At 50.4% G+C, this 26953-nt stretch overlaps 2 protein-coding genes across 2 annotated transcripts in view; both read left to right on the plus strand.

The window, feature by feature from the left end:
- Positions 1–24206, plus strand: part of ADAMTS2 (ADAM metallopeptidase with thrombospondin type 1 motif 2) — a 175635-nt gene extending 151429 nt beyond the window's left edge. The window contains exons 17-28 of the mRNA XM_049778439.1: positions 2245–2390; positions 4975–5150; positions 7858–7991; positions 8838–8961; positions 9237–9317; positions 10174–10340; positions 12230–12389; positions 13280–13412; positions 15659–15866; positions 17021–17150; positions 17853–17942; positions 22928–24206. Coding sequence (XP_049634396.1) covers positions 2245–2390; positions 4975–5150; positions 7858–7991; positions 8838–8961; positions 9237–9317; positions 10174–10340; positions 12230–12389; positions 13280–13412; positions 15659–15866; positions 17021–17150; positions 17853–17942; positions 22928–23688 — 2310 coding nt within the window. The 3' untranslated portion in view covers positions 23689–24206. The remainder of the gene's footprint in view (positions 1–2244; positions 2391–4974; positions 5151–7857; positions 7992–8837; positions 8962–9236; positions 9318–10173; positions 10341–12229; positions 12390–13279; positions 13413–15658; positions 15867–17020; positions 17151–17852; positions 17943–22927) is intronic.
- Positions 24207–25855: 1649 nt separating this feature from the next.
- Positions 25856–26476, plus strand: LOC126015711 (single-stranded DNA-binding protein, mitochondrial-like). Its single transcript, XM_049778330.1, is given in 1 exon segment — positions 25856–26476. A coding segment is annotated over 1 exon segment (450 nt). The 5' UTR covers positions 25856–25914; the 3' UTR covers positions 26365–26476.
- Positions 26477–26953: the final 477 nt, after the last annotated feature.

A 26953-nucleotide genomic window follows, 5' to 3' on the forward strand; every position in this document is an offset into this window, starting at 1 on the left:
TAGAATACAGAGTGCTGATGACTTAACCTGGAGTCTCCAGGTTTCCACCCTGTCCTAGCTCCACACTCTGCAGGCCAGTCTCCAATCCTCTCTTGCTGGGGGCCAGTGTCCAATCAGTTGCTCCATCAGGAGGAAGTTTAGGACAGCCCAGTGTGTGCTGTGAACCCTATATTTCCCCCCACCTAACAAAAAGGCCCTTCTTTGCCTGAAATCTCCAGCCCTTTGTTATCAGACAGTGTTGGTTGTCCTTCATGTTCTGAGCCCCATGCAGACTGGTGGCTCAGCTATGATGTTCACATCCTCTCTACATCATTCCCCTTCCTCTTCTCTCTCCTCCTCTCATTTCCCTCCCTTCTTCTCATCTCTCCCCTCAATATTCTGTTCTCTTCCTCCTCCTCTCTCTTCTCCTCCCCTTCCTTCCTTTCCCCACCTTTTCTTTCTGCTCCCTGCTTCTTCTCTCCTCTCCCCTCTTTTCACCTTTATCTACTCTACTTTTTCCTCCTTTATTCTCCCCTCCTCTCCTTTTTTTCTTCCTCCTCCTCGCCCTCCCCCTTTTGTCCCCTTCTCTTCTCTACTCTGTTCTCCCTCCTTTTTCCTTCCTCCATCTCTCCCCATTTCTTCTCCTCTCTCTCCCTTTCCCTCCCCTTCTCTCCTATTCTCTCTTCTGCCATCTTTTTCCCCTTCCTTTCTCTCTCCTTTCCTTCTCTTCTCCTTCTCTCTTTATCCTCTCCTCTCCCCCCCTCTTCTGTCCCCTTCCTTTTCTCTTTCTCCTCTCCTCTCCTCTCCCCTCACCTTTCCCTTCCCTCGCTTTCCTGTCCCCTCTCATGTTTGTTACTTTTTTGCCTGTTGGCAATCAAACCCAAGGTGTGGGGTCCACACCTGTATGACAAACATCCTACCCCTGAACTATATTCCCAGTCCACCTTTATTTGTTTTAATTTGAGGGACGGTGCTGAGCTCAAAGACTTGAGTCACATCTCTGGTTTCACATACGTCACCAGCACTGTTTTGGGGGAGAGGCTCTGCTCACCCCCAGAACTCCTGGGATGGAACCAAACCATGCCTCTGGGCCATACTATTTAACCCTCACATCTACTTAGCCAAGTATTTTTTAAATTGGTCCTGGGCCCCCCTCACTGATATTTTATTTTGGAGAAGACTTATTTTCATTTGGTTGGTTGGTTTTGTTGTTGTTTTGGTTTTTTATCACACTTGATGAAGCTCAGGGGCTATTCCTGGCTCTACACTCAGGAATAACCCCTGGTTTGCTCATGCTTAAGGGACCATATAGGATGCCAGGGATCAAATCTAGGTTAGTTGTATGTAAGACAAGCATCCTACCCACTGTGTTATCTCTCTGGCCCCCCTAACAGATGTTTGATACACCCCAGGTCCTGAATACACAGATGCTTCCTAATTAACAAGTGATGCCAAAGAGCTAGAGTGAATGCAGGAAGGTGCTAGGCCTCAGATTCAATTCCTTCTTGTTGCAATGGTGTTCTTTTCTTAGAAAGAGCACACGGCCGCATAGCAAAGCAGAGTGGCCCTGCTCTGCTGGAGCCTCTTTTCAGCCCACTCCCAAGAGGTTCACATAACTGGATAGTAGACAGACACACACAGGCAGCATTCACAATTTTTCACAGTCGGGCTCCACTGGGCAGGCGTAGTTTCGTAGATTTTCCCAGCCTGACGTCACAAACAGGGGACCTGGCTTCTGCAAAGCATAGCCAGTTTCCACGTTATGGAGCAGTTCCTTGGTGTTCTGCCCTAGAATTGGCCTCTGGGAGAGCGAGTTTTCTGGAGCCTCTTTTTGGCCCACTCCCAAGAGGTTCACGCAACAGGATAGTAAACAGACACACACAGGCAGCACTCACAATTTTTCACAGTCGAGCCCCACTGGGCAGGCGTAGTTTCGTTCAGATTCAATTCCTGACATCACTACCTCAGTACTGCCAGGCCCATCACTGGGTGGAGCATCCCATGTGGCCTTAAGCCTCGCACTCGCTCTTTTTTCCTTTAATTGTCATCACCTTTTCTGCTTCTATCAGCATAACATCTGTGGAGCTTTCTTAATGGAGATAGACATTCCCCAGGTGTCGGGGCCTTTATCGTGGGAAAAATTCAAAGTGGGGGGAAGCTGGACATAGTGGACCACAGCAGGGGGTCGACTGGGCTGCCTCTGGAAACAGAGGAAGGGGCCACAAGGGTGAGCAGAGGCTCAATCTGGGGCACTGTGTCTTCCAGCACTGCTTCAAGGGACACTGTGTGTGGCTGACCCCAGATATCCTCAAACGTGATGGCAACTGGGGCGCCTGGAGTCCATTTGGCTCGTGCTCCCGCACCTGCGGCACCGGTGTGAAATTCCGAACCCGCCAGTGTGATAATCCACAGTAAGTGGGACCCAGACCCTGGTTTAAGTTCAGGGCAAACCAGCCTCCAGCCTATTTCCCTTTCCCCTGGTGCCATGCCCCAGTGACATAGCCTGCCATGGGAGAGGGATACTCACTAAGAACAATCTGGGGCTTTGAACCCCACCACTTCATCTAGTCAGGTCTTCCTCATCTTACCCATGTAGAAATGGGTGTTTTGCAATCCTACCCTCTAGGGGACACTGGATCAGTTTGTTATGTGGTGGTAACATCTTCGGACACCACCATGGAGCATTGTCTCATAGCCGTAAAGAAGGTATATTTTATTTTATGGGGTACTGGATGATTCTATGTAATTTTTCTGAAAAAAGGGGAGAGAAGATGACTGGTAGTTGGCCCAATTTGGGAACCTCTGATTCAGGGCATGGACAACAGAAACTGAAAGAGAAGGCTGGGATGTCAGGAGCCTGACTGGGGAGCTTCTGCATATGCAAACCAGTTGGGAGGTGGGTTAGGGACCGGCCCCTATCTCCAACCCTAAAAAGTACCTGTAGAGGCTGAGGTCAACCTAATACCTAACCTCCCAGCCCACACCCAAAATTGCCTTCTTACCTTTCTGGCTGCCCACTACTGCCCCTGGAGCCCCAAAGGCCATTGTACTTGCTGAGGATAAAATTGCGAAGAGTGAGTGAAACTAACAAGACCTGAAGTCAGATGCACCAGCTGCCCACCACATGGGTGATAACCCTTAGAAGTCCCCTTCTTGCCTGATATGCAACTGCTAGCACCATTAATGCACTCAGGGGGGTTCCTGGGTTTCCCTTCCAATCAAGATGGTGACCACCAGCCACTCTCTTGCTATTTCCACAAGGTTGACACCACGGGTCCTCACTCAACCCGGAGTTATCCATATCCGCTTTTCCTGCTAGTCACACCAGTTACTACCAACACAGATCTTGGTCCCTTTTGCCTCCAGGATACTGAGTGGTACCCCCTTTTCCCCACTCCCCAGAAAGTCCTTCACTACAGGCTAGCAGGGTTTGGTGGATATGGTTGCTCTCAGTGAAGGTCTTACCGGCTGTGCAAGGTGGGTAGTCATCCCATATGCCAACTTTAAAAACAAAAAACAAAAAATATTCTTTGGAGTCGGAGAGAAAGCACAGAAGAAGGGCATTTGCCTTGCACGCAGCTGATCCAGGATGGACAATGGTTCGAATCTCAGCATCCTGCATGGTCCCCTGAGCTTGCCAGGAGCAATTTCTGAGCACAGAGCCAGGAGTCAGCCCTGAGAGCCACCAGGTGTGACCCTCCCAAAAAAAACACCCCTCTTTAGTATGGAGCCAGAGCAATAGTATAGTAGTTAGGGCACTTGTCTTGCATACGGCCTACTCAGGTTCAATCCCAAGCATTATATGGTCCCCCCAAGAACTATCAGGAGTGACTCCTGAGTTCAGTGCCCCTGAACATCACCAATTGTGACCTCCCAAAAGCCTCTTTATTATATAGTCTTGAGGCTCAAAATTGTTCCATTAGCACTATCCATGGGTTCTAGGCTTATGGTTGTTGGGTGCATATGTGGGCACATTTGGAAGCAGGCAGGACCTAATAGCCCTGTCATAATCACTGTGGGTTCATAATCACAGCAATGATAACTGTAAGGGGATCCCTAGAAAGAAATGACTAGCCTTTTCTCTCATATTTTTGGGGAGCCTTATCCAGTAGAAATCAAGGGTGGCTCCCAGCAGTTTGGTGTCAGAGATTGAACCTGGGCCTCCACGAGCAAAGTCTATGCTCAGTTCACTGAGTCATCTCTCCAGACCCATTGTGATAGAAGAGGCACCTGCCAGTGCATGGGGGTACTCTGTTTCTGTGCTCAGAGTAACTCTGGTAGTACTCGGGCTGCTCATAATTGCTTAAGAGCAACCCTGGTAGTGTTCAAGAGATACTAAATGATGCCCATAACTTCATGCAGGTGACTGCCTTTGTCCTAGCTCTCTTCTTTGACCCATTTAAGCATTATTTTTTATTTAAGTTTTTTTTTGTTTTGTTTTGTTTTGACTGAGGATAAAGCCTAATGCTGGGATCTCAAACTCAATTTACCTGGGGGCTGCAGGAGGCAAAGTCGGGGTGATCCTTGAGTGCAAAGTCAGTTGTAAGCCTTGAACATTGGAGGGCGTGACCCAAACAACTAAAACAAAACAAAAAAGATTCCTCTAGGGCAGGGCCACAAAATGTTGTACAGAGGACCGCAAATGGCCTGCGGGCCTCGAGTTTGAGACCCCTGGCCTAATGCCTCATACATGCCTGGCATTGCTCTGTACTACTGAGCCATATTTTACTACTACTACTACTGCTGCTGCTGCTGCTGCTGAGCCATATTTTACTACTATTACTACTACTACTACTACTACTACTACTACTACTACTACTATTACCATCACCATCACCACCACCACCACTATATTCTACTACTGAGCCATTTCATAATCTGGGAGGTGCGTCTCTGCCCAGATCCCTACCTTCAGCAGAGCCACTTTGGGGATGCACATAGCACTGACGACTTCCTAGTCACTCCCAAGCTGTAGACCTTTGTTTTTCTATCCAGCCCAGCCAATGGAGGCCGCACCTGTTCCGGCCTGGCCTATGACTTCCAGCTGTGTAGCCCACAGGGCTGCCCAGATGCACTGGCTGACTTCCGTGAAGAGCAGTGCCGCCAATGGGACCTGTACTTCAAGCATGGGGATGCTCAGCACCACTGGTTGCCCCACGAACACCGAGATGGTGAGCCTGGTGGTCTCAGGACCTAGGACTCAAGGTGTGGCCTAGGATAGAGGGGAGGGTCCAGGCATGGACCAGGAGGCAAGGGTGGGACCTAAAATTCAGGAGTGTGGTCTAGGATTAGGGAAGGGACCAAGAAATGCCCCTTCCCTAATCCTAGCGTCAGGGCCTAGGGCTTAGGGGCTGGGACCTGTGTGTGTCTTGGGGCCTCAGCATGGGTATTGCTATATTTGGGTGCCTCCCTTTTCCAAGCGGAATTGGAAAAATTGGAATTTTTTAATTTTATTTATAGCCACACCCTGTGGCGTTCACCCTGACACTGTTCACTCTTGGCAGGCTCTGTGCACCATATGGGATGCCAGGATTGAATCTGGGTTAGCCATGTGCAAGACAAATGCCCTTCCCACTGTGCTATTACCTTGACCCCTCCAAATGGAAGTTTATTACTACTCTGTATTTTACCACCTAATCACTGCACACTTTTTTTGGTGGGGGATCCATACCCAACATTCTCAGTGCTGACTTTTGGCACTGGGTGAATCTTGGAGAACCATACAGTATGCCAGGGATCAAACCTAGGTCAGTTGTGTGCAAAGCAAGCACCTTACTGGCTGTACTATGGCTCCAGTCATTCATGCCCGTTTTTTCTTTTTCTTGTGTTTTTACACAACTGTGGTATGCAATCACTCTGTGAAGCTTTAAAATTTTTTTGTTTTATTTTGGGGGTGGAGTCACACCCAGTGGCACTCAGGGGTTATTCCTGGCTCTGTGCTCAGAAATCACCCCTAGCAGGCTCTGGGGCCCATACAGAATGCCAGGATTCAAATCATGTGCGTCCTGTGTTGATTTTGTACTAGGCAAATGCCTTACTGCTATACTATTGCTCCAGCCCCGAAGCTTTTAATTTTTAAAAAAGTATTTTGAGGGGTCAGAAAGATAGCATGGAGGTAAGGTGTTTGCCTTGCATGCACAAGGTCGGTGGTTCGAATCCTGGCATCCCATATGGTCCCCTGAGCCTGCCAGGAGTGATTTCTGAGCATAAAGCCAGGAATAACCCCTGAGTGCTTGCCAGGTGTGACCAAAACAAAAACTGAAAAATAAGTATTTTGAGGGCCAGAGCAGTGGCACAAGAGGTAGGGTGTCTGCCTTGCACATGCTAACCTAGGACAGACCTGCAGTTCAATCCCCCAACATCCCATATGGAGCAATTTCTGAGTGCATAGCCAGGAGTAACCCCTGAGCGTCACCAGATATGGCCCCCCCAAAAAACAAAACAAAGTATTTTGAGTCAGACCCGGCAATGCTCAGCCCCAGCTCTGAGTGAGCTCAAGGATCACTCCTGGCAAAGAGAACCATTTGGGATGCCTAGGATTAAACCTGGGTCAGCTGTGCAAGGCAAACCCCCTACCTTCTCTATTATCACTCTGGCCCCTCACTCTGAAGTATTTTAAACAAAACAAATAGCACAGGGATGCTGGAACAGGTAGGGCAATTTCCTTGCCATGTGGCTGACATGGGTTTGGGTTTGATCTCCAGCATCCCATAAGGTCCCCTACCCTGCCAGGAGTAGTGCAGAGCCAAGAGTAATTCCTGAGGGGCAGAGCAATAGCACAGCAGTAGGGCATTTGGGGCCAGAGAGATAGCATGGAGGTAAGGTGTTTGCCTTGTATGTAGAAGGTCAATGGTTTGAATCCCAGCATCCCATATGGTCCCCTGAACATTCCAGGAGCAATTTCTGAGCATAGAGCCAGGAGTAACCCCTGAGCGCTGCCGGGTGTGACCCAAAAACAAAAACAAAAAAAAGGAGTAGGGCATTTACCTTGCACATGGCCGACCCTGGATGGACCTGGGTTCGATTGCCAACATCCCACATGTACCCCGAGCCTGCCAAGAGCAATTTCTGAGTGCAGAGCCAGGAGTAACCCCTGAATGCTGCTGGGTGTGGCTCAAAAACGAAAAAATTGTGCGGGTATTAAATATCACTTATTACTCAAACATCAGTGGTGCAATATTAGGATGCATAAAAATCTGCATGGCAAAGATTGTGAGATGATTTGCTTCTGTTGATTGCAATGGAAGGGTTGAACCCAAAGCCTCACAGTCTCTGTTTATAGATACAACCTTCAATCCCCTCACCAGATAGGGTTTTCCAAGCACCACAGGGAGTGACCTCCAAGCACAGAGCTGGGATCGGTGTCCCAAGTACAGTCAGCCCTGGCCTCCAACCCTTAACTAAAGCAATAAAGCTATGCGCCAATCACAACCTGTCTCAGGGCAAATGAGGAGCTGTACTTGCCTCACCACAGAGTAGGGACACAATAAAGGGAAAAGGAGAGGAGAGAGAGAGGGAGACAAGCCCCCCTAGCCTGAGGTTCTGCCTTGGGCTGGTAGGCCCACAGAGTGTACCCATTGTCACTGACCCAGCATAATAGGGTGGCGGGTTCAGCCATAGAAATATAGTTTGTGCTGGATGTCTGAGGTGGACCCAGAGCATCTTTAAGCAGCACCACCCCAAGATGGGTATTCTTGGGCCTGGTTTGAGAGATTAGAGACTGCACAGCATTGCCATTGCCCACTACGATAGGACCAAAGACTCCAAGGTAGGGAGGGGTCTCTCTGCCCTGGGCCTCTGCAGTGGGCTCTTCCCAGTGAATTTGGGTGGAAATCTTGGCAGCCACAACCCGCGCTTAACCCAACACTTTCCTTGCAGCCAAGGAGAGATGCCACCTGCACTGCGAGTCCCGTGAAACTGGGGAAGTGGTGTCCATGAAGCGCATGGTGCACGACGGCACCCGCTGCTCCTACAAGGACGCCTTCAGCCTGTGTGTACGCGGCGACTGCAGGGTGAGTGCTGGAGGGCGAGGTTGCAGCAGTGAGGAAAACTAGGTGAGCGCTGGCTGGGAGGAGGATGGGGCTTCAAGGGAAGTTCTGCAGGATGGCAGTGTGTCTCCAAGGGATGTTGAGGCTGCAATGGGCGGGGACTGCAGTTAATATTGGCTGCAAGGAGGACGAGTCACCAGTGGACTGGGACAGCTGACAGTGCTGGCTGCGGAAGGTGGGACTACAGGGTAAGCTTAGGGGTGAATTGGGGAAATGATAGCACCACTGAAAATACTGGGGAATGAAAAAGCGCCCACAGAATCAGGAATGAAATGAGACTCGTGGGGTGATTGTGCTTCAAGCTTTGCCATTTTGATAAAATATAGGCTGTGAGACCAGAGTTAGGACAGAGGATAACAATGGCCTTAGATGGAGCTGACTGGGGTACCATGCACAGAGCCTCATAGGTTTCCCTGAGCATGATTTGGGGGTAAGCAGTGGGCCCTGCTGGAAGTAGTCACTAAACAAAGAGGGGAAGGAAGGGGGGAGAGAAAGATATGACTGTCTTATTTTTCCACACCTCTTCCCCTTCGAGCTAATTAGTACTCTTGCCTTCGTGATAAAAGCCTTTTGAGGATTCCCTGTAGGAAATTGTCCTTGTACCAATGAGATAATATGGCAAGGCGCATGTTCCCCTCTTCCCAATCCTTATGATAGAGACTGTCATCGGAGGCAGCTGCCACACAGAATAGGGTCAAGTGAGTGGAGGGGGAAGAGAGGTGGTCCTGGAGAGGGGTACTCGGGCTCTGTGTAGTGCAAGAACAGAAGGAATGAGAAGGATCTCAGTAATCACCACCACCACCCTTGCAGAAGGTGGGCTGTGACGGTGTCATTGGATCAAGCAAGCAGGAGGACAAGTGTGGCGTGTGTGGTGGGGACAACAGTCACTGCAAAGTGGTCAAAGGCACCTTCTCGCGGGCCCCTAAGAAGTTGGGTGAGTGCAGCTCAAAGCCCCCCTGCCCTAGGTCTGAGGCTGATGGAAGTTTGGGCCTTGGAACCTGGGCCTCTGTCTGGGTTCCCCCACTGTTCTGGGGTATGGGTGTCAGGTTTGGCTTCCTCTGATACTCAGCCACATCTCGCAGTGCCCAGGGACACATGGCTCCTGGGATTGAACCTGTGGCCTACTGCCTGCACGCTGGGAGTTGCCTCTCTGTGGGGTTCCCTGCCTCCTGTGACTCAATGTCCTTACCTGTACCCCATTGCCCAAAGGTTACATTAAGATGTTCGAGATCCCTGTAGGAGCCAGACATCTGCTCATCCAAGAGACTGACAGCACTGACCACCACTTGGGTGAGTCTCCACCTGCTCCCCATGCCTTCCCTGGGGGCTGCTGCCTCCGCTTCCCACACCTACAAATGAGTCTCCACCTGTACACCCAGCACATCTGCACATCATCTAGGTTTCAGGTCAGACACTTGCTGTTTGGGGTATCTCTTGAAATGTAGGCCTTCTTCCAATTCAGAGGCAGCTCCAACCTCTACTGTTGGGGATAGAAGCTACTGTTGGGGATAGAAGCTTCACACAACTACATCTGATCCCCAAGAAATAGTTGGGACAACCCCCTCTGAGGGATCATAGAACCCCAAGTTTTTTTTTTGTTTTTTTTTTCTTGGTTTTTGGGCCACACCCGTTTGATGCTCAGGGGTTACTCCTGGCTATGCACTCAGAAATCGCCCCTGGCTTGGGGGGACCATATGGGACGCCGGGGGATCGAACCGCGGTCCTTCCTTGGCTAGCGCTTGCAAGGCAGACACCTTACCTCCAGCGCCACCTACCCGGCCCCAGAACCCCAAGTTTTAAAGTGATGCTGAGTCACTTGGGAGGATCCCTTACTTGGGCCTCTCAAACTACCCTATGTACACTCAGTCAATACCTGCGAGTCTATGCTCTTTTAAGACTTAATTTGACTCTTTTTAAGTAAGTGTATCCACATCCAGGAGAAAGGTACATATGTCCTTGGCTGGTACAGGTCATCTATTTCCAGATGGATGCAAAAAGAGCATGTGCTGTCAGTGGACAAAGATCAACTGATAAAGTCAGGAACTCTGCTCTCTAACACACCCCGAGGTTAAGGGTATCCCTATAGAGCAACTGAGCAGCCCCTGGTTACTTATACGAGTAGACCACCCCACTTCTGTCCTTCTAGCCATCAAGAATATGGAGACAGGCAAGTTCATCTTCAATGAGGATAAAGATGGGCAGCCCAGGTCAAGGTCCTTCATTGCCATGGGCGTGGAGTGGGAGCACCGGGATGAGGATGGCCGTGAGACGCTTCAGACCATAGGCCCCCTGCATGGTGCCATCACCGTGCTGGTAAGTCAAGGCTAGAGTGCTGCCCCAGTGGGCCTTCCAAATCCCAGAAGTTTGGCTACTCTTGGGAAAAGAGGGGCTTATTGTTCACTCTTGAATGGGAGAGAGCACAGCAGTTAGGGATTATTGCCTGAAACACACACACACACACACACACACACACCCTAGGTTTTATTTCCAACATCACACAGACCCTTGAGCACCACCAGATGCAGCTCTAGAAGCACTCAGCACTGCTGAAGTCCTATAGTACTCTGGAGCAGCACTATATCCTTGGTGTCTAGCATTGAAGAATCATTTCTGAGGCCTCCCCTCCTAAATAATTTCAGTTGCATAAGAAACATTTCATTTGCTCAAGGAGCAGTCGCAGTTTTCATGGTCAAGTTGGAGCACAGGCTTTATATATGGGGTTTTCCATTTTGAGCCTTCCCCCCAGCATCATATGGTCCCTGACCACCACCAAGTATGATCATCAGCATCTCATACAGATGGTATAGATCTAAGTACCATCAGGAGTGATCCCTAAGAAATAGACAGCAGTTGGGCCAGAGTGGTAGTACAGTGGTAGGGTGTTTGCCTTGCACGCAGCCAACCTGGATTTCATCCCCAGCATCCCATCCCAAGCCTGCCAGGAGTGAGCACAGGAGCAATTTTTGAGCACAGAGCCAGGAGTAACCCCTGAGTGCTGTTGGGTGAGGCCCAAAAGCAAAAAACAAAACAAACCAATAAAGGGAATAGCTAGGAGTAACAACTGAGCATTGATTGCTGGTTGTGACCAAAAATAAATAAGTAAAAGAACATGGCAGGATAAGCCCCAGGAATGCCCGAAAACAAAGCCAAACATATAATAATTTGGTTTAGATTTTATTTTTTAATTTAATTTAATTAATTTATTTATTTTGTTTTTTGGGTCACACCTGGTGGCACTCAGGGGTTACTCCTGGCTCTGTGCTCAGAAATTGCTCCTGGCAGGCACGGGGACCACATGGGATGCTGGGATTCGAACTACCATTGGTCCTGGATGGGTCACTTGGAAGGCAAACGCCCTACCGATGTGTTATCTTTCCAGCCCCCCTTAATATTTATTTTTAATCTTTTTATTTATTTTTTATTTTTTGGCTTTGGGCCACACCATGCAGTACTGAAGGGTTACTCCTGGCTCTGCTCAGAAATTACTCCTGGCAGGCTCGGGGGACCCTAGGGTGCCAGAGATTGAACCCAGGGCACAGCCTTACCCACTGTGCTATAACTCTGGATCATCAAGAATAACTCTTGGAGGCAGACAGGAGACTATATGGGATGCTAGGAATCAAACCCAGGTCAACTGCCTGCAAGGCAAATGCCCTACTCTCTCTTCTATCACTCCAGCCTAAATATATGATAATTAATAATGTAAAGCCTCAGACCAAGTCCAGGTTCCTTGAGCCTGGCTCTGTTGTTGGAGTGCAGGCCCCAGTCCGGGTGCCTCACTACAGTTTCCAGGTAGAGCTGAATGGGAAGCTCAGCATTCGCCATTTTCAGTTTGGGCTTTGAATCCCCAACTGCTCTGGTGGTAACCTCAGCTAATAGGCAGCAACGAGAAGGCCAGTGCAACTTAGGAGACTCCTGGGCAGCTCCTGAGGCCGGCTAGAGGGCCTGTGAGGCTAGCCTGCATGCCTGAGTTAGTCCACGGGGGACTTGGGTGAATAACGCCCCCATATCCATAAAAGGAGTCTCCAAACCTGACATGCTGTGATCCACTAATCCCACACCCCTGAGTGCCCTTGCCACCACTGTGATCAGTGGTTAAGGGCTCAATGAAGCTGGGTTTCTGGAGAGCAATACCCAGGCCAAGGGGTGCGGGGCGCCATGTGGGGGAGCAGGCAACCTCAACCATGGCTATGGGGGTACAGGTGGTCCCACAGGGAGATGCCCGCATAGAGCTCACCTACAAGTACATGATCCACGAGGACGCACTCAATGTGGACGGCAACAACGTGCTGGAGGACGGCTCCACGGGCTTCGAGTGGGCGCTGAAGAAGTGGACACCCTGTTCTCGGCCCTGCGGGGGAGGTGAGGGCCCACCCTGCGGCGGAAGGGCATGCAGGGAGGAAGAAGGGACGCTAAGAGGAGGTCACTGCAGGCGGATTGGGAGTGCAGGGGAGAACTCATTCATCCTGAGGGTGCATGGTGATTTCCAGATCGACCAACCCATTCCCCAGTTTCTGGCCATGTCCCTTTTTTTTGGGGGGGGGTGTCACATCCGGCAGTGCTCAGAGATTACTCCTGGCTCTATGCTCAGAAATCACTCCTGGCAGGCTCGGGGGACCATATGGGATGCCGGGATTCGAACCACCGTCCTTCTGCATGCAAGGCAAATGCCTTACCTCCATGCTATCTCTTCGGCCCTGGCCATGCCCCTTCTACCCATCGAAGGACTCAGACCCCAGCCATTGCCAAGCTCAGGCCCTGCCCCTCTCATCCCTCCAGAGGACTCATGTCTTGTTCATCAGAGGTTGAACGCCTTGCCCCTTTGACCCTTTTGAACACTGAGGTGCCATGCATCAGAGGGCTCCCAACCTTCTCAGCTAAAATGAAAGTCCCCACCCATATAATGGTTCAGGCCCTGCCTCAACCTGCCTCATTGCTTATTGGAAGATTCCACTCACCTGCCGGCTCAAGCCATGTCGCTCCCCACTCATCTGTGGATTCAGATCCCTTTCCATCAGGGAGTGGCTGAAGCCATGACACCACTGTCAGAGTCAGGCACCACCCACCACTAGGCAGGCCTTGATTTCATCTTACTCAGAGAATCCACCAAGTTCTGCCTTGCCCAACACACCCTACACATACGTGCACGCGCGCGCACGCGCACACACACACACACACACACACACACACACACACACACACACACACACACACATACACACACACACACCACAGCTCTCATCCATCTGCAGGGTCTCAGTTCACCAAGTATGGCTGCCGCCGGAGGCTGGACCACAAGATGGTGCAACGAGGCTTCTGCGACTCCGTGGCCAAGCCTAAGGCCATCCGCCGCGCCTGCAACCCTCAAGAGTGCTCCCAGCCTGTGTGAGTATTTCCAGTCCCCACCGCCAGCAGGACATATAGAAGCGGGAAGTGGGTGGAGACTGGGCCCCCTCCTCTTAGACACATTCCTTCCAGTTCAGATCCCACCTTTTGTGGGATCTCTGATGCCACCAGCCACAAGTGCTTGAGACTTACTCCAGGACATCTTAAAAATAAAGGCAGTTGGGGCTGGAGTGATAGTACAGCAGGTAGGGTGCTTACTTTTACATGCTGCTGATCTGGGTTCAGTCACAGCATTCCATCTGGTCCCCTGAGTCTGCTAGGAGTAATTCCTGAGTTCAGAGCCAGGAGTAACCCCTGTGCATTGCCAGGTGTGTTCCCCAAACCAAATTTTAAAAATAACAGTGGTGGGATGGGGCGGGCAAGGAGAAGCCAGGAAATAATACAATCATTATGGGAGGATCTTTTGTGTGTGTGTGTGTGTGTGTGGTTTTTGGGTCACACCCGGCAGTGCTCAGGGGTTACTCCTGGCTCCATGCTCAGAAATTGCTCCTGGCAGGCACGGGGGACCATATGGGACGCCGGGATTCGAACCAATGACCTTCTGCATGAAAGGCAAACGCCTTACCTCCATGCTAGCTCTCCGACCCCTATGGGAGGATCTTAATACAGGTTTGATTCCCAGCAAATCTCCTGAGCACTACTGGGTGGAGCCTTGCAGGCATCCAACACCACCAAGATAGCCCAGAGATACCTGGCACTATTGGACTGGTGCATCTCTGCATTCTCAGACCCTGGCATTGACCTTCTGGCCCACTTAACTTGAGAGTCACCAAAAAGTTTCCCCCATACTTCCTGAGCACTGTCAGGAACACCCCCCAAAATGGGGGGATGTACCAGACAGCACTCCAAAAGCTAATATGCCTTATTTGCATGCATGAGGCCTGAATGGATCTCAAGTATCACTAGGTGTGGCCTCAAACTCCCTCTGACATACATTGTTTTTTTTATAATTAAAAGAAAAAAGATAACAGTTTGAGCCAAAAATAAGGCTCAGAGATGTATACCATATATTCAGTATATGCAAGACCCCAGCACTGGGTGAATACCCAAGCACTATCAATCCTTAAGTCTCTTACATAAAAGCATATAATTCATGACAGAAAGAACCCTAGTAAAATTAAAGTTTAGTTACAGAAGTGGTTTGGTAGTAGAGCATATATCTTGCTTATATAAGGCTCTGGGTTCAATTTTCAGTACTATCAGAGAAAAAAATGTTTGCACCACATCCAGCAATTCTCAGGTGTTACTCCTCTCTCTATACTCAGGAATTACTCCTGATAGAGCTGGAGAACCATATGGGATTCTAGGGGTCAAACCTAGGTTGGCTGCATTCAATGCAAGTGTCTTTCCTACCTGCTGTACTCGAAGAATATTTTTGTTCTTTTTTTTTTTTTTAAGGCTGCCCCGAGCTATACTTAGGTATTATTCCTATCTCTGCACTAAGGATCACTCTTGGCAGGTTCATGGGACCATATGGGATGCTGGGGGGTGAAACCCAGGTCAGTTGTATGCTAGGCAAGTGCCCTACCTGTTGTACTATCACTCCAGCTCTGAAATAAATATTTTAATGGCCTTTGGAGGCCAGAGAGATAATACAGAGGCTAAGACACTTGGCTTTCATGCACCCCACCTGGGCTCAGTTCCCAGCCTTACATTCATTCCCCTGAGACCTGTCAGAAGTGATCCCTAAGTACAAATACAGGTAAATGTGCCCATACAAGCAAACAAACAAACAAATAAAGACCTCCTGACCTTGGAGATGACCAGAAATAGTTCCTGGAGCTGTCCCACACACCACTGGATGTGACCAAAAACTCAAAATAGAAAACTCACAGGGCTGGTGAGTTAGTATGGGAATGAAGGCACTTGCCTTGCATATGGCTGATTCTGGTTAGATCCTGGACACTGCCTTGCATTTCCTGAGCCCAGACATGAGTCAAGCCTAGGCACCACTAGATATCCAAATCCCTCCACCTCCAGTTCCACCAGGTTGAAATGCTCAGGTAAGGAAATTGAGGTTCAGACAGTGCGGGGTTTGATTTCAGTTCTGAAGTTCCCCATACAGGTCACCACAACAGAGCTAGAAGGCTGGTATATGGGCAGGATTGGCCCTGTGAATGGGCTGGAGGTTGTACCGACTCAAGCAAGGGCGGCTAGCCAGGAAACAGCTGCTAGTCCAAAGATTGGGGAAGTGGGAAGGACCTCCCTATCTCTCTCTCTGGCAGGTGGGTGATGGGCGAATGGGAGCCGTGCAGTCAGAGCTGTGGGCGGATAGGTACACAAGCACGCTCGGTGCGCTGTGTGCAACCGCTACAGAACAACATCACACGCTCCGTGCACAGTAAACACTGCAATGACGAGCGGCCCGAGGGGCGCCGGGCCTGCAACCGTGAACTCTGCCCTGGCCGCTGGAGAGCTGGGCCTTGGTCCCAGGTAAGTCCTGCCCCTCCTCACACAAGCCACACTCTCTTAGGTAAGCCCCAGCCGTCCTTCCCAGATAAGCTGCCCATACCGTGGGTCCTGGGTCCCCAAACCCAGCGTGGATGGAACTGAGGAATCTGCGCTCAGCTTCTGCCTTGGAGCTGTGGGTGCCACACAGCCAGTTGTGACAGTCAGGTGGAGATCCTCTGAAACTACAAGTCTCAGTGATTGGTGTAGGGAGAGCAGATCTCAGATTGAAGGCCAGGGAAGTTATTCTGGAAAGCAGCCTAGAAGGAGCAAGCAATGGTGGGCTCTGGGGATCAGGCCAGTGCTGATACCACCACCAAAGGTGGTGGGGTGCTGAAGGTCCCCAAGAGCAACTTGCACTCAGCACTTTAATAGCCTGTCTTGGAGAATTCTGCTCTTCCTACATGTGGTACCTACATGTGGTTTAGCGCCTCAGACTTAGACCTTTCACAACCCTGAGTCCAGCTGTGGTCTTTGCTTGAGAACTGCTACTTTAGATGCTAAAAGTATCATGGAGGTAGTGGAGAGCTAATTCAAAGGTCTAGAGTTTTAGGAGCCCCAATTCCATTTCTGATACCACATGGTGCCCCTCAAACACTGCAGGTGATTTACCCCAAATAACAGAGCAGAGAATCAACAAAGGGAGAGGTCTGTTAGTATAGTCTAAGGAACCAGGAGGTCTAAGCTTTAGGTGTCCCTTTCACCTGACCCCTTATAACACTATGTACACATCACATGCACCATATTGTACTCCCATCTGTACACACATATGCATGCCTGAAGGTCAAGAACTTTCAGGGAACTCAGTCCCCCTTTTACCAATACCCTTTACCAGGTATTGATAATGGTTGTAAGTAAAGCCATTGAGGTGGCCAAAAAAAAAAAAAAAGACACTTTTGTGACTCCAACTCTACTATGAGAGACTGGCTCTGGACACTGAGGTGTTCCGGGGAGCTGTCCAGGGATCAGTGCTGAAGTCAGATCCTGAATATTCTAGAACCCTCTTTCCTACAGGGGTTGGGGGTTTGTGCCATAGCACACTGGCCTAAGAGGTTTCTAGGACATGGCAGGTCTTCTGAGACTTGCCCCTACCAGTGCAGGGAGCCAAAAGTAACCACCCTCTACCACCCTCCCTACAGTGTTCGGTGACTTGTGGCAACGGCACTCAGGAACGGCCAGTGCTTTGCCGCACCACAGACGACAACTTCGGCATCTGCCGGGAGGCACGGCCTGAGACAGCCCGGATCTGCAGACTTAGCCCATGTCCTCGTAAGTTCATCCTGGTGCCCGTCCCAATCATGACACCCCTGCTGTTTGCTCTCTGTAACTACACTTTCTACTATCAGGTTACTCTATTAAAACACTTCCTGCTCTCCTGTCCCTATAAAGACTCCCTCTGCTGTCCTCTTTCTGCAACGATTTCTCTATTGTCTGATCCCTATAGCACGGGGGCCTTGGGTGAATAACGCCCCCATATCCATAAAAGGAGTCTCCAAACCTGACATGCCTTTTGATACCCTGTCCCCATAAGTACACCCCTCCTTGCTGTCTTGCCTCCATAAGAATGCCCTCTTTTGTCGTGTCCCCAGAAGTATGCCCTTTCCTGCCCCTGGCACCTCAAACAGGGCATAGAGGGAACAAAGCATCACATTCATGACCTTGGCACCTCTGTCATTCCCTCTCTCCTGGGGAAGGAGTGAGGAAGTCCAGACTCAGCCCCCGTGCCCATACTCAGGGGGCATCTCAGCCAGATTCCCATGCCATCAGTCCACACACCCTCAGGTGTGCCATAGAAGGGACACCCAGCCAGGCGGGTCCCTGAGACAACTCAAAAGGACAGCTCCTTTGACCAAGAAGCAGGATTAGGGGTCCCCACCACAGCAGGGAGGAGGCATCTCCAGTGGGGGGGTCAGTGAAAGCCACATAGGGGACCCTGCACCACAATTCTGCTTTCTCTCCCATCCTCCTCAGGAAACCTCTCGGACCCATCCAAGAAGAGCTATGTAGTCCAGTGGCTGTCGCGCCCAGACCCCAATGCACCCGGGCCTAAAAGCTCGTCAAGTAACCGGCCGGTTTATAACTTTGCTCCTGTCCTCCCGCGCATGCCCCATGCGCTGTGGGCGCTGCCTTGGGCTCCGCTCCTCTCTCTCTATGGAAAGCTCCCTTGACCACCACCACCTGAGCACTTTTCTCGGCCCACTTTCAGCTACGGGCCTGTGGCTCTCTGGCTGTCTCCACTGCTATCTCGTTGCAGAGCTGCAGGCGCGGCCTCGTCGGGGCTCGTGGCTCATGGCCTCCTGGGGAGTGGCCTCAGGCGAGGTCGTGGGGTGAGGCCCTGGAGCACCCCATGCTGGTTTGTCGAGGGGCAAAGATCTGTCTTGGGGTCTGGTGGGGGCCGAGGTCAGAGTGGGAAGGTGACTCTTTCCAGGCTGAAGCTGCTGGTGGGACCTCGAGGGCCAGCTCTGCCACCCACCACCTGCATTCCTCCAGCCCCTGTTTTTTCACTGCAGCTTGCTGGGGAGGCAAGGGGTTGGGGTAGGGGTTGGAGGCTCTTGCGCCTCCAAGTGGGGTGACCCCGAAGCCTGCCTCTATTGCTGCTGCTGCCGCTGCTGCCGTCGTGCTGGGTGTGTGTGTGTACTTCTCCTGTGGCCTTGTGTGTCCGGTTCCCAGCGCCCACGGCCATCTGCCGGTGTGAAACAACTACAGAATTACCTCAATTTTTATTGCTTCTGAGCTTAGATGAACTATGTAGAGAGAAAGGGAAAAAAATGCCTTAAAGTCCCCCCAGGCCACACCAGATGGGCATCTGAGGGGAGGGGTGCAGGGCATGTCACTTTCCAGAGAGGAGGGTGAGATTAAGGGGTGGCCCAATTTATACACCTTCTGCCAAGGACCGGGTGACCCAATGTCCACCCTTGTACCCTCACTCCAGTTCTAGGGGTGACCTGGACATGCGTGCCCCACCCCCTCAGATGTCCCCAGCTGGCTGCTGGTCTCCGACTGTTGCTTGGAGGCCCTACGGGGTGTTCTGACAGCGCTGCCTTACAAGAGGGTGACCTGCTAACCCCCATCCCTATTAGCACCCTGCAGCCCCCATACCCATCAGTGCAGAGTGCCCCCTGCTAGCCGTACGCACCCCTGTGGCACTGATTACTGTTAATGTAAATACTCGGGTTTGTGCAAACTGATCCTCTCTTTCTCTCTCACTCTCTTTCTCGACTGTTAACTCCCACTGCGACCCCCGTCCATCTGGGGCGGGCAGGCGTGGGGCGCCAGCAGGCCGGCAGGGGGCGCTCTGGCCGAGCCGCGCGCATCAGGGATCTTTCATTCGCCTTTTGTAAATGCATTATGATGATGACGATGATGATGATGATGACGATGATGATGATGATGACAGCGCCTCTCGGGCCCCTGCCACCGTGTCCCCCACCCCGGGTTTTAATTTTTTTTGTGTTCTCTGAGACTTTTAGTGTGTGCCAAAGTGACTGTGAAAACCACTTTCTTTCCCCCTCCAACCTTCATCTTGCGCCTCCAGTGGAAAAGACTCCGTGTCATGCACCCCAATAAACTCAATAAAAGTCCCATGAAACTGGGTGCTGAGGTGTGGCTGCTCCTCTTCCTTCTTTCTGTTCCTACTTCTACCCCACTTAGCCCTGTAACTGAGTTTCATGGAGATGGATGGTTCTCGGGGATGTTGAATCAGTTTGGGCTTGGATAGGTGTAAGGGAGGTACTTGGGACCCCACTGAGGCATTAGAGTACCCACCCCAGTATCTTCCCAGCCCAGGAAGACACCCTACAGTAATGCTCTTGCACTTGGATCATTTGTACTGAACCATGCAACTCTGCAAAAGACACCACCAGAGCAGCTGGTGCGGTAATAGAGCAGGGAGGGTGTTTCCTTGGCAGAAGGCAGATCCAGGTTCTATACCTGGCATCCCAAAGGTCCCTAGTGCCCTTCAGGAGTGATTCTTGAGTGCAGAACCCTGAGCATCACTAGGTGTGCCCAAAAAAATGGAGATTTGGGTCAGAGTAATAACACAGTGGGTAGGGCATCTGCCTTGCTCGTGGCTGACCTGAGTTCAATCCCCGGCATCCCTGAGCACCATCAGGAGTAGTTCTTGAACTCTGAGCCAGGAGTAACTGCTGAGCACCACCAGGTGTGGCCCAAAAACAAAAAAAGAGAAGACCACCTAGGTTGAGGCCTGTGTGGAGTAACTGAGATCTTGTGGTAGTGGTAAGGTGGCCTCCAGCTCCCTGGTTCAGAAATCTGAGTCATGCCCCAGGGTAGTCTCAATGGAAAGAGCATCCAGACACTCACCAATAAAATTGAGTCTTAAATTGGCCACTAGCAGAGATGAGGATGGGCTGCAAATCTCTGATCCTATAGTATGGGGATAGTCCCTCCACCAAAGTGGAGGGAGGTTGAGGCCAAAGGAATAGTACAGCAGGTAGGGCATATTTCTTGCATGCAGCCAACTCAGATTCAATCCCCAGCATCCCATATAGTCCCCCAAGTACCCTCCAGAAGTGATTCCTGAGTGCAGAGACAGGAGTAAGCCATGAGCATCACTGAATGTGGCCAAAAATAAATAAGAAGAGGGTGTTCCAGGAAAAGAAAAGCAGGAGATGACTCCAGGGCAGATCTAAGGACAGGACCCATTTCTTGGGTGAGTGGTATATTGGGGGTGGGGGGAGTCCAGTGCTTTTTGTTTGTTTGGGGGCTTTTTTTGTTCACTATTTTTTCCTGAATTAAGTATTTATCAACTAACAAGGGTATGCAAAAACAGGAAATGAACCAAATCAGTTCTCTGCTACCTGGCCTGATTTCCAGATGAGTTCCACGTCCCCAGAAAGTGGATTTCTGGGCCCGGAGAGATAGCACAGTGGCGTTTGCCTTACAAGCAGCTGATCCAGGACTTCGAATCCCGATGTCCCATATGGTCCCCCATGCCTGCCAGGAGCTATTTCTGAGCAGACAGCCAGGGGTAACCCCTGAGCAATGCCGGGTGTGCCCCCCCCCCAAAAAAAAAAGAAAAAGAAAGTGGATTTCTGGGCACCCTTAAACTATACATGGGTGGGAGGTTGTTTTACGAAATATCAGGGGCACTAGAATGAGGAGAGTCTCCTGCAGAGAGAGAGAGAGAGAGAGAGAGAGAGAGAGAGAGAGAGAGAGAGAGAGAGAGAGAGAAAGAGAGAGAGAGAGAGAGAGAGAGAGAGAGAGAGAGAGAGAGAGAGAGAGAGAGAGAGCTCGCTCAAATTCAGCAAAGGAGCAATGTCTCCACTCTGGATATTTCCAAAATAGCTGTTCTGGGGTCCAGGACTGAGGTGGGTCCATTGTGAGGCCTTAGTTCTCCTGTGGATGCTAGGAAGGAGATCTAAGGCCAAGGAGATAATGTAAAGGTAGTGATCCCGGTCCATTTCCCCCCACTTTCCTGCACAATCTGGTTCTCAACCAGCATTGTTGGGTGCAGCCCTGGAGGATCCTCTCTCTCTTCCACGCTGTGCCTCTAGGATGATCTCCTTTATTTTTCATTAAATCTGACTGACTGTCTGTGCAAGAATTTTTGGTGATAACCCCTCAACCCTGCTTTGTGCTGCTTGGAAGTCCCCCTCTTCCCCCCCAAAAATATGAATTTCTGGGATATGGAGGAAATGGCATGTGTCACTCACAAGGGACAATGGGGGGAAGCTAAGACCCGCTCGCTACCTCTGGATAAGGCATGACTACCAGAATTGCTGAAGACAACATTCATCAGACGTAAGTAGATAGCGAGTGGGTGCAGAGCACGTTCATCAAAGGTGGTGAACCTGCCCCCCACCTCTTGCTCCCTTGTAGGAAGGTTCAGAGAAGAGAGGACGAGTAGAAAGGAGGGTGCATGGAATCACATTACTGGGCCTGGGGGAGGTTCAAGCTTTGGAATCCCATGACTTCCTGAGCATCCATGGAAATGACCCCTCCTTGTGCCTCCAGTCCTGAACCAGAACTAAGCTCTAAGTACTATAGGGTATGGCCCCCCAAATAAGTAAAAAATATGGCAGGTTATGTTTGGACCCATTGAAATCAAGAATTAATAAGGCAGTCAATAGTGTATTTCACCTCATTCTTGCTGCAAATTTGATGTCTGTTTGTGGGTGGGTTAGGAGTGCAACCTTTATGTGAAATATGTTCCAAAAATTGGGGGGGGGGCACCAAAGAGATGATATAATGAAGGAAGACTTGACTGTACATGGTCCATCTGGCTTTGATTTCTGGCACCCCATAGGATCCTCTAAGCCCTTCCTGAGCACAGAGACAAAAGTGATTTCTGATTTCAAAGCCAGGAGTGATTTCCAATCTGACCCAAGAGTGATCCCTGAGCCCCAGTAGTTGTTCCCAAGCACAGAGCTAAGAGTAAGTCCTGAGCACCACTATATGTGTCTGCCAAAACAAAAGGGGAGGTGCAGAGAGATAAACCAGGCTATAAAGGCACTTGCCTTGCATGCCACCAGTCCTAGCTCAATCTCTGGCATTACATAATGTCCTCTGAGAACCACCAGGGGGTGCTCTGAGCACAGACCCTAAAATACTGTCTAAGCACCACCAGACAGAGCTCTTGAGCATACAGCCAGAAGTAGCCCTTGAGCAGTGCTGGTGTGGTCCCATCCTCAAGCATAAATCCCAAGGTGGGGAGAACAGGGGCTGGGGGCTTGCTCAATAGAGGTCTTTAGAATGGACTCTTAACGGTTTGTGTCGTAGCTGCTGCTGTAGATGGTAGTTGGGTCAAGCTTTGCTCTGAAATCTCACATGGTACTGGGTGCTCGCTCTTCACCCTCACAGGCCTGCTTTTGTCTCCCACACTGAGAGACACCCAGGGCATCTGCTTGGAGGAAGGGACGCTGCTCAAGCTTGGTGCCTGCACCCTATGGAATGTCACTCCTACTACCTGCGTGCACTTGCTTGTCACCAGCACTGTCTTTGGGATCTTCCCAACATCTCCATCAAGCTGCCATTCCTCCCAGTCCCCATCCACATTCTTTGGTGATGTGTCCCCTTTTCTCTTGCAGAAGCTCGCTGCCAAGGGGACAAGTCCATGTTCTGTAAGATGGAGGTTTTGTCTCGTTATTGCTCCATCCCAGGCTACCAAAAGCTCTGTTGCCAATCCTGCAGTATGCAGGAAAACCAGACCCACCTGGATGATCGAGCCCAGCCACTGCCACCTCCATCACCACTGCCAAGGACGCACAATGACATCTTACAAGAAGTGCTGGAGCCCTCTTCCATGCCACCCACCCTCCTTTCTCAGGGAGATTTGGAGCCCACCCACCTAGCACCCACCCTACTTCCACAAGAAGATCTGGAGCCTACCCTCCCAGTACCCACCCTCCTTCTACAGGAAAATCTGGAGCTCAAGAACTCAGCACCCACCTTTCTTCCACAGGAAGATCTGGAGCCCACCCACCCACCACCCATTCTCATTCTGCAGGAAGATCTGGAGTCCACCCACTCAGCACTCCCCTTTCTTCCACGGGAAAATCCAGAGCCCACTCATCCATTACCCACCCTCCTTCTGCAGGAAAATCTGAAGCCCACCCACCCAGCACCCACCCTCCTCCTTCAGGCTCCTCTCAATGGCTCAAGTTCCAAAGCCACAGAAGAGCATCCCGAAATCAATGCTGTAGATGGACCCTATAAAACCCCCAGCCCGCACATAGGTAATTTCATCCCACGTCGGCCCAGCCGCTATGAGAAAACCCGCAACCGGCGCATCCAGGAGCTTATGGAGGAGAAGAGGCGGCGGGAGGAGCAGCACTCAAAGATGCAATAAAGCAGAGAGATCCCCCGGTGTCCCCTTCTTTCTTGCTTCTAGAGTGATCCCCAGCTCGCTTTTCAGGATTGGCCTGGTCCTGTGGTCTGTGAGGAAACAGGGAGGAAGCCAATTTCCAATCTATATCCTGAAATGTTCTAGAACCCAGGGGGTGTGGGAAAGCAGAGCAGGCAGAAAAGTGAAGGGAACTTCAAGAGAGACACCCCAGGGCATTTCATACCTGTGTCCCAGAAAGGCACAGCCCCCAAGGACCCTCAGATGCTGACAGGGTGTGTCTCAGTCTCCCAGGGACCCCCAGGTGCTGGAGGGGGTATGTCTCAGATATCCCAGGAAACTTCAGGTGCTGGAAGAGCCATGTCACTCCCCACATGGTTCTGAGGGGACATGTCTCAAATGTACCCAGGGAACCCAGGTGCTGGAGAGGGTGTGTCCCACATACCTCTAGGGACCACCAGGTGCTGGAAGGGTATGGATCATTCCTACCAGGGAACCCTAGGTACTTAGCAGTCATATCTCAGATCCTCTGAGCTCCCCCAGGTGCTGAAAGGTATATCTCATCCCCCCAGGGCCCTCAAGTGCAGAAAGGCATGACCCATCTCCCAGGGACCCCAATTTGCTCAGAATGTCCTTCATCAATTCCTGGGGCCCCAAGTGCTAGGATATTGCAATCTCTCATTTATGTGTGCCCCCAGGAGGCAGGTGAGGGGTTGGATGGGAGGTGTCCCTGTCTTTCTACCATGGGAGTGGAATCATTGCCTTCCCTGCCAAATCTGGATGTCAGGGAAATTCTGGAAGGGCACATGAAAATAAGTTCAGGAATCTAGGAAAGTCTGGATACCTCCAGCCACAATCTGGTGCCATTCTGACAGTGGAGAATGTGGGATGCCCTGCCCCACACCACCTTCCAGGTTTGGGGTTGCATTTTCATCTCCAGTTGGGTGGGTCCTACCCCTCCTCTCTTATCTGGGAAAGGACTCAAACCATCACCCTCCTACAGCAGGAGTGTGAGATTTCAGAGCAAAGTCAGACTCAGCTGCCATCTACAGCTTGAGGCTAGAGGGAGATTGTGGGAATCTGTGCCCCGCACAACTCCTGACTTCTCACGCTGGGAATGAGGCATGTCCCTGGGCTGCTTTGCTTAGAGGACGCTAGCTTGACTCTATCTATGGGACCCCCACATTCCTCCCCAAAGAGGTTCCAGATGACCACTGGAGTGACCATCTTGAGATGAGGCTGAGAGGTGGGAGACCCTCTGTTCTCACTCCTGGCACTTTTTCTGCATGGTGAATAAGGGGTGCTTTGGGAGAAAGAGGGAAATAGGAGGCTGGGGTGGGAGCTCCCTCACATCTCCCCCTACTGTAACACTTATGGGATATGGTCCCCTTTCTGTAGATGGGAAGGTTATCTGAACATGGGTAGATGTGTCTGTATCCAGAAATTGGGAGTGGAACAGAAATGAGGGGGAACGGGTACCTCCACCAGGGCCTGTCCTCTCCCCCCTGGCCCTAGCTGCCTTATGATGCAGCAGTGTGCTGCCTGAGAAGAGGTAAAAAGTTGGGGACTAGCCAGTTCTACAGGCCAGGACTAAGGGGGGGGCTACCATAATACCCCAGAGGTACTCCAAGTGGGTTTGGCAGGGTTTCCTGCTGGAGGAAGAAAGAAAGAACAATGCCGCCCCCATTCTGAAGACTGGGACTGCCCCAGGGCTCAAGGACCTGAATGGCATCAGCCCTGGCTCCAACTAGGGGATCTGGGGTGCAAAAGTACCTTCAGTCCTCCTTGGATAGCCATGAACCTTTGCACATGGCATAAGCCTCTTCCAGCACTCTCAGCTGGAACCCTATGCTGTAACCACCACTGTGCCCTAAAAACCCTTCCTAGGTTCCACTCCCCATCCATACGCACTTCACAGCCATCTGCTCTGTCCAGGACAATTGTACACCTCATTCTCTAACTTATTAAAGTTGAAAATGTTGACTTTTGTCTCTCCACACTAGGCTTGTGTGGGTTTGTTTTGTGTGATTCAGCCGTGTTCCTTTCCTCACTCCACAATGCTCCCCATCCAGAAACTTGAGCATGGCCATCCTCAACTATGCTCATTCAGATGCCCTGATAATCAGCAAGTAAATAATTGATGTCAATTAAAAGCAACTAATTTAGTCTTGGTTGCAAGTGGAGGCAGGAAAAGGCTAAAGATTAGATTTGTATGAAAAGACATTAGAAACCATGTTTCGAAGACCTGTATTACAGGTGCTTCACCAGTTTGTAAGACACCAATCTGAGGTAACAAGCAGCAGCTTGGTTCTTGAGCGCTCTCTGAATCGTGTGCAGTTACTTGGACGAGGGGGCCAGGATCCTGTGATGAGACAAGTGGAAGGAAAAAACCCAGTCGCGATATTTTCTCTAGCAACAAATTAGATGTGGAAATCGGGAGAAAATGAAGCATATCAGATGGGTGATGTCAGTCAAAAGACAACGTGGCATAGAATATCAGTATTCCGGCCAGGCCTCCGAGATGTGGCATATCAGTATGTGAAAAAGGGGTCTCGAATATTTGTGGAAGGGAAAGTAGACTATGGTGAATATACAGATAAAAACAATGTGAGGCGACAAGCAACAACAATTATAGCTGATAACATTATATTTCTGAGTGACCAGACCAAAGAGAAGGAATAGAGTGGACGATTCTTCTTTGGACATTTATTCTAAATTTATTTCTAAATCATGTATAATGTGTAGTATTAAAAATTTCTAAGGGCAAAAATAAAAATTCTCTTATATGAAAAAAGCAACTAATTTAATAATCAACTAATGATTAGTGATTACTGATTCCACTTGATTGATAAAATTGAGATTTATAGGGTCAGAGTGATAACACAGTGGGTAGGACATTTGTCTTGCATATGCCAACCCGGGTTCAATCTCTAGCATCCCATATGGTCCCTGATTCTATTGAAAAACAAATTTAGTGTCAGTGAGGTAGATTCAGGTCACCAGTTTACATTCCTTATTCTTCACAATGTTTCCCTTAGTCAAAGTAGCTTGCATAGTACTTCGATTGCATTCTAGAAAAAATGTTTCCTAGAGGCTGGAGCAATAGTACAGTGGGTAGGGAGTTTGCCTTGCACACAGTCGACCTGGGTTTGATCCCCAGAATTCCATATAGTTCCCATTCAGGAGTGATTCCTGAATGCAGAGCCAAAAGTAAGCTCTGAGCACCACTGGGTGTAGACTGGAAAAAAAAAAAAAAAAACATTAAAAAAAA

The sequence above is a fragment of the Suncus etruscus genome, chromosome 8 (assembly GCF_024139225.1).
Source record: "Suncus etruscus isolate mSunEtr1 chromosome 8, mSunEtr1.pri.cur, whole genome shotgun sequence".
Lineage (NCBI taxonomy): Eukaryota > Metazoa > Chordata > Mammalia > Eulipotyphla > Soricidae > Suncus > Suncus etruscus.